Below are 7,537 nucleotides of genomic sequence, written 5' to 3'. Positions count from 1 at the left end.
GTGCCCACCCTCCCCGCGTCCCTCTGGTGATTACCCAGGGCTTTGGGGTGGTGGTGTGATGCAGACCCTCTGTGATACCCAGGGCTTTGTCTGCGGGTGGGATGTGAAAGCAGACCCTCTGTGAAAGGGAGTCTGCCACTGCCTTCGCTACCCACCACTTCGATCTAACCTCGCTGGGTGCACTATTGTCAGCGGCTTGCTTCTCCAACACTGCAGTTTCTGTGTTGCCTTAAGCCCTTGAAACCTAGTGGCCCGAGAAAGACGGCATCTTCAAGGAAGATATCCATCCTAAAGAAAGATCCAGCTAGGATATACAATGGTTCTCAAACTTGACCATGTATGAGGATCACCTGGAGGGGTGGTTAAAGCCGATTCCTGAGTTGGGAGGTCTGGGAAGGTGAGGCTGCTGAGTCTGGCCAGGGGCCATGCTCTGAGACTCACAGAGCTAGGATTACAGACTGTGCCATCTCTGAGTGTGTGCGACTGAACACTTGCTTTTACCATTCTTTCTCCAACACTGTCTTGCGAATGTTGAGGAGAGCCTGGATCAGGGTCCTGGATAAGAGTTGATGAAATAGAACCAACAATGGGTCTCTGGGCCTAGTTAGCCCTGAAATGTAGATAGGGCTGAGTTTGATATTTCACAAGCTGCTTGACTCATGTTTGAAAAAAATTTTTTAATCCATTGTGATTTATTCTTTCTTTGAGACAAGGGCTTGCTCTGTCGCCCAGGCTGGAGTGCAATGGCACAATCATAGCTCACTGTAGCCTTGACCTCCTAGGCTCAAGTGATCCTCCCACCTCCCAAAGTGCTGGGATTAGAGGTGTTAGCCACCACACCCAGCCAAACTCTAACAAAGTATCATAGAGAACAAATCACAATAAAGCAGGTGCAGTGGCTCATGCCTGTAATCCCAGCACTTTGAGAGGTCAAGGCAGGAGGATCGCTTGAGCCCAGGAGTGCAAGACCAGCCTAGGCAACATAGCGAGACCTCATTTCTACAAAAAAGATTTTCAAAAATTAGCCAGGCATGGTGGCATGTGCCTGTGGTCCCAGCTACTCAGGAGGGAGGCTGAGGTGGGAGGATCCCTTCGGCCTGAGAGGTCCAGGCTCCAGTGAGCTATGTTGTTTGCACCATTGCACTCCAGCCTAGCGGGGCAGAGCAAGGCCCTGTCTCTAAATTAAAAAATAAGAAGTCCAGGGAGGCTCAGTGGAGTTCTCTGTTTAAGATCCTGCAGGCTGCTCTAGAGTGGTACGCGGGTGAGAAGGGTCCCGGTCCGCGCCAGCTCCCTGCGCGCCTCGTCGCCATGCCTCGGAAAATTGAGGAAATCAAGGACTTTCTGCTCACAGCCCGACGAAAGGATGCCAAATCTGTCAAGATCAAGAAAAATAAGGACAATGTGAAGTTTAAAGTTCGATGCAGCAGATACCTTTACACCCTGGTCATCACTGACAAAGAGAAGGCAGAGAAACTGAAGCAGTCCCTCCCCCCTGGTTTGGCAGTGAAGGAACTGAAATGAACCAGACACACTGATTTGAACTGTATTAAAATACTAAAAATCCTAAAAAAAAAAAAAAAAAAAAAAGATCTTGCAGGCTGAGATCAAGGTGCTGGCAGGCAGGGCTGCATTCCTGACTGGAGGCTCTGGAGGAGTCTTCTACACTCCTGCAGGTTGGGGGCTAACGTCAGCTCCTGGAGGTTGTGGGACTGGGACCCCTCTTTCCTTGCTGGCTGCCAGCTGGGGAAAGAATCTCCTCCTGGAGGGTGCCTACTCTCCCTGTCCTGCTTTCTGTAGGCCTTGAGTCCCTCCCACCCTTCAAATCTCTGGTTTTTTATGTTGAATCTTCCTGGCTCCAGCTATAGACAGCTCTCTGCTTTTAAGGGATCATGGGATTAGATTGGGTTCACCTGGATAATTCCAGCTAATCTCCTCATTTAAAGGCCCATGACCTTAATTAGATCTACAACGTTCTCTGTGCTGTATATAATACAACATATTTTCAGGATTAGGGCACGGAGATCTTTAGGAAGAAGTTCTGCCTATCACAAATAGGTAACACGGTTGAAAAACAAATGAGAATAACATCTGACTGATGACAGTGAAGTCTTATTCCAACTCCCTGTCCTTTCTGCCTGATTCTTCACCCATCTGAACAACTTGCCACTTGTATCAGTCTCTTGTGTATCCTTCCAGAGTTTCTTTTTTGAAAACATAGCTGTGAATAGCCTAGATGTGGTGGCTCATGCCTGTAATCCCAGCAGTTTGGGAGGTAGAGGCAGGTGGATTGCTTGAGCCCAGGAGTTCAAGACCAGCCAGGGCAATATGATGAAATCCCACCTCTACAAAAAACAACACATAAATGAATAAACAAAATTAAGGCCAGGCATGGTGGCTCACGCCTGTAATTCAGCACTTTGGGAGGCTGACGCGAGTGGATCACCTGAAGTCAGGGGTTGGAGACCAGCCTGGCCAACGTGGTGAAATCCCATCTCTACTATTCTTTTTTTTTTTGAGAGGGAGTTTCACTCATGTTGCCCAGGCTGGAGTGCAATGGCATGATCTCTGATCACTGCAACCTCTACCCCCTGCATTCAAGTGATTCTCCTGCCTCAGCCTCCCAAGTAGCTGGGGTTACAGGTGTCTGCCACCACGCCTGGCTAATTTTTTGTATTTTTGGTAGAGATGGGGTTTTACCATGTTGGTCAGGCTGGTCTCAAACTCCAGACCTCAGGTGATCCATCTGCCTCAGCCTCCCGAAGTGCTGGGATTACAGGTGCGAGCCACAGTGCCCGGCCCTGTCTCTACTAAAAATACAAAATACTAGCCGAGTGTGGTAGTGCACGCCTGTAGTCCCAGCTACTCTGGAGGGTGAGGCAGGAGAACTGCTTGAACCTGGGAGGCGGAGGTTGCGATGAGCCGAGATCGTGCCATTGCACTCCAGCCTGGGGGACAAGAGTGAAACTCTGTCTCAAAAAGAAACCAAAAAAAAGTGAATATATATTATTCCTTCTTCCCTCTTATAAGTGTGTATAGTATAGGTCGTATACTATACACACTTCTGCACTTTGCTTTTTTTTTTTCTGAGACGGAGTCTCGCTCTGTTGCCCGGGCTGGAGTGCAGTGGCGTGATCTCGGCTCACCGCAAGCTCTGCCTCCCGGGTTCTCATCATTCTCCTGCCTCAGCCTCCCAAGTAGCTGGGACTACAGGCGCCCACCACCATGCGCGGCTAATATTTTTTTGTATTTTTACTAGAGATGGGGTTTCACAATGTTAGCCAGGATGGTCTCGATCTCCTGACCTCATGATCCGCCTGCCTCAGCCTCCCAAAGTTCTGGGATTACAGGCATGAGCCACCATGCCCGGCCACTTTTTTTTTTTTTTTAACTTAAATGTAGTTTGAATATCTATATCTATATCTAAATATAGATATAGATAGATAGATAGATAGGTTTTTTTTTTTTTTTGAGATGGAGTCTTGCTCTGTGGCCTAGGCTGGAGTGCAGTGGTGCAATTTCAGCTCACTGTAATCTGTGCCTCCTGGGTTCAAGCAATTCTCTTGCCTCAGCCTCCTGAGTAGCTGGGACTACAGGGGCCCACTACCACGCCCGGCTAATTTTTATATTTTTAGTAGCGATGAGGTTTCACTGTTGGCCAGGCTGGTCTCGATTTCCTGACCTCGTGATCTGCCCGCCTTGGCCTCCCGAAGTGCTGGGATTATAGGCGTGAGCCACTGTGCCCAGCGAAGATTTTTTTATAGTGCATAGAAAAAGTTCTTCATCTATCTTTATAAAACATTATAAAACAATTATGGGTACCATAATTTACTTAACCAGCCTCTTATTCACAGACTGCCGGTCTAGTCCCGATATTCTGCCATACACTCTGTAGCTGAATTCACACACACACATCATTCCTTACATGTGAGCCTGATTTTTGTTTTCTACTCTAACATCTCTAAGGCTAGAGGCAAGTTGGGGAGGTAACAGTCTCTTCTGGATACATGACTTGTCCATGAGCAGTTTGATGGCCCAGAAAATGGAGGCTTTTGCTTAAATCTGGGAATCTGAGTCGTTGCCGAACGTAAATGTTGTCTCAATGCTGCCAAAGCATTCTCAGCTTTTCTGTAGGACACTGGTCAGCCCCAGTGCACACCCCAGGGGTGCCACCAACCCAGTGCATGTGAATGGTGCCTCTCAGGTGCAGCCACCAGATGGGCAAGCTGCCACTTGGACCCAAGCCCCTGCACCCACCCACCTTGACACTCCGACCAGAGGACATTCCTCTTGCAGGGCCTGAACGGCTGTCCCCGCTCATCTTCTGGGTGGTGTTTATGCTCTTGCTCACAAGGGCCTTTTCCTTTGGCCCTTTGGAGGCCTCCGGCTCCCTGGCCAGTCCCTCCTCCTCTCCTGTTTTCTGCGTTGTTGTCAGGTGTCTGAAGATTCATAAGCTGATTCTTAGGGCTGATCTCCTCACCTAAAATAGCAAGCTCAGCTGACTGCAGGGCTTGGCCTCTCAAGACACGCACAATCAGGGTCTCGGCTGAAGCCAATTTCCTGCCCCCTCCCCAGCACCCAACCTCAGCCCCAGGACCAGAAGTTTTCTGTCCTTCCTACTTTATTCCGTAGAGGGCTCAACTTTCAGTTTCATTATGAGACAGAAATGAGTGACGTCTCCTGAAGGGCTCTCTGATGACTGACTGGCGATAAGCACCCACCCCTGCAAGCCTTCTATCACTGCTGCAAAAAACTCGCAATGAGCAGTGTCTGCAAAAAACTCGCAATGAGCAGTGTCTGCACATTCATCTTCATGCAGACATCCATCCAGAGAACTGGGGCTGTCCCTCAGGCTGGGTTCAGGGGCTGGGGAGAAGCAGACTGAGAAGCCAAGGCAGGGCCTAGAACCCTGGGAAGATCAGGGAAGCACAAACCATGGCTTTAATAAAAATAAAATGGATTTAAGAGCTATTTCGGGCCGGGCGTGGTGGCTCATGCCTGAAATTCCAGCACTTTGGGAGGCCGAGTGGGGGGGCAGATCGTCTGAGGTCAGGAGTTCGAGACCAGCCTGACCAACATGGAGAAACCCTGTCTCTACTAAAAACACAAAATTAGCCAGGCTGGTGGAGCATGCATGTAATCCCTGCTACTCAGGAGGCTGAGGCAGGAGAATCGCTTGAACCTGGGAGGCGGAGGTTGCGGAGGTTGTGGTGAGCAGAGATCATGCCATTGCACTCCAGCCTGGGCAAGGAGTGAGACTCTGTCTCAAAAAAAAAAAAAAAAAAAGCTATTTCAACCCACTGGGATGGATTTCTTTCTGTTCTCTCTGCATCAGATGGAGCCTAGCTTCCAGATGGGGGTTAGTATGAGCTGTCACTTCTCACTTGGCATCGCATATTTTTTATTCACTTTCCTTGTTTTTTTTTTTTGAGATGGGGTCTCACTCTGTCACTCAGGCAATCCTGTAGTGCAGTGTGCGATCATGGCTCCCCATAGCCTTGAACTCCTGGGCTCAAGGGATCCTCTCACCTCAGCCTCCTGAGTAGCTGAGACTATAGATGCGTGCCACCACACCTGGCTAATTTTTTAATTTGTTTGTAGAGATGTGGTCTCCCTGTGGTGCCCAGGCTGGTCTTCAACTCCAGTCCTCATGCGATCCTCCTGCCTGGGCCTCCCAAGTGCTGGGATTATAGGTGTGGGCTACCATGCCCAACATACCACTTTTCTTTGTTACCCCCCCATCCCTCTTGCAGTTCCTTACGCTTTTCACCTCAGGACCTTTGCACACACTTTCCCCTGGGCCTGAAAGGCTGCTTCTCCTGCTGACCAACTCCTATCCATCCTGCATCTCATTGAGTGTCATTTCCGGTGGGAAACAATCCTGCACCCCCGGCCCTGGGTTGGGTCTCCCTCCTGTGTTGTTCCTTTCCTTCCATGTTCTCAATGTAATTATATCATGTAATTAATTAATCCATCATTTATTCATGTTCTGTTTGTAAATGTCCTGAGGACAGGGACCATACCCCCAGTACCTGACAGCAGGATATCAATACATGTTTGGTGAATAAGTGAGAAGCAAAGAATCAACCGTCCCTTCATCGGCAAGTCTTCCATAAATGTCCGGCATGGGGGAGGTCAGCATAGGTTCCGCGTAGTTCCTGCCATCAGGGAATCTGCAGTGGAGCATATTCCTGGAAATGAGAGTTAAAACACTGAGCGTGAGAAGTGCTGGTGACGCGGAAGCCTGGTGCTAAGGTGTTTTCCTTGAGCTCCTGCATCCCGTTTCTGAGCTAGTGCATGCCGGTCCTATTTTTGTCCCAGAGGGACCCTTGGGGTCCTCCATTGTCATCCTTAGTTACTGACCCCAGGAATCTGGTCCTCTTTCTGCACGCCAGCCTGCCCCTAGAACTTCTCAGTCCACTCTCTGGGTTCTTGCATCCTCTTTCGGTCTTTTTCATCTCTGCTCTGGTTGTCTTTCCTTTATTGCTGGAGCCCACCCAGGAGGCCTCCTTTCCTCCAGTCTTAGTCAGCTCATCATCCTGACAATAACTGCATTTAAAGATCCATTATTTTCATTTGCATGTAAAAGGTCATCCTTTTGGCCCCCGGACAATCTGTTGCTTGTATTACAACTTTAAAAATATTTATGACTCCTAAATTTACATTTTAACACAGACCTCGCCAGGTTCCGCATTTGGGGAATGGAGTCACCCCAAATCTCACCATTTGCGCTGGGGGTGAAGAGATGCTGCCTAGGAGGTTGCTCTGGCATACCTATAGAACAGTTTCAGATGCAAATTGATGTTCTTGGTTGAATGGGGGTGGCAAGGGCCAGACACACAGGCATGCACAGACCCCAGTCCTTGATCTTCAGCCCACAGAGACAGACCCTGACCTTGTCCCCTGCCTGGCCAAGAAGCTGGGGAAATATCAGGGGGTCTTTGGTCAATTTTTTTTTTTTTTTTTAGGGAAGGGGTTTCACCATGTTGGCCAAGCTGGTTTTGAACTCCTGACCTTGTGGGAGACCCACGCCCTCTTTCCTCCCCTCTCCTTGTGATGATGAAAGCATGCCTTCAGGCCAACGGTGGCTCAAGCCTGTAATCCCAGCACTTTGAGAGGTAGAGGCAAGAGGATCCTTCGTGCCCCGGAGTCCAAGACCAGCGTGGCCACCTGTGATCCACCTGCCTCAGCCTTCCAAAGCGCTAGGATTACAGGCGTGAGCCACCGCGCCTGGCCTATAGTCGATATTATTCCAAGCCCTCTTTGGGGCTGTTTTGAAGGCAGAGATGGCCCTGTTCCCCATTTAGACCCACTTCCTCTATGGCAGCTGTCACTTGAACTTTTGCAGATCTCTACCCTCAGCTTGGAACTTCCCGGTGTATCCCTGTCCACAGATTGTTTTTCCTTGTGAGCCTCAGTTTCTCTCTATAAAATGGGGCCATAAAGTCTACCTTTACCTGCTCTTCACACGGGAGGAGGTGAAGGCACACTTTTTTTTTTTTTTTTTTTTTTTTTTTTTTTTTTTTTTTTTTTTTTTTTT

At 49.1% G+C, this 7,537-nt stretch overlaps 1 protein-coding gene across 1 annotated transcript; it reads left to right on the top strand.

Moving 5' to 3' along the window:
• Positions 1–1,153: 1,153 nt before the first annotated feature.
• On the top strand, positions 1,154–1,587 carry LOC108535811 (60S ribosomal protein L38). Its single transcript, XM_017882131.1, has one exon. It carries the CDS (start codon positions 1,309–1,311, stop codon positions 1,519–1,521), a length of 213 nt encoding a protein of 70 aa, XP_017737620.1. The 5' UTR covers positions 1,154–1,308; the 3' UTR covers positions 1,522–1,587.
• The last annotated feature ends 5,950 nt before the right edge of the window (positions 1,588–7,537 follow it).

This window comes from Rhinopithecus bieti, unplaced genomic scaffold (genome assembly GCF_001698545.2).
Source record: "Rhinopithecus bieti isolate Rb0 unplaced genomic scaffold, ASM169854v2 scaffold_1368, whole genome shotgun sequence".
Classification (NCBI taxonomy): Eukaryota; Metazoa; Chordata; class Mammalia; order Primates; family Cercopithecidae; genus Rhinopithecus; species Rhinopithecus bieti.
Note: the sequence above shows the minus strand (reverse complement) of the source record. Positions and strands in the feature narration are given on the sequence as shown.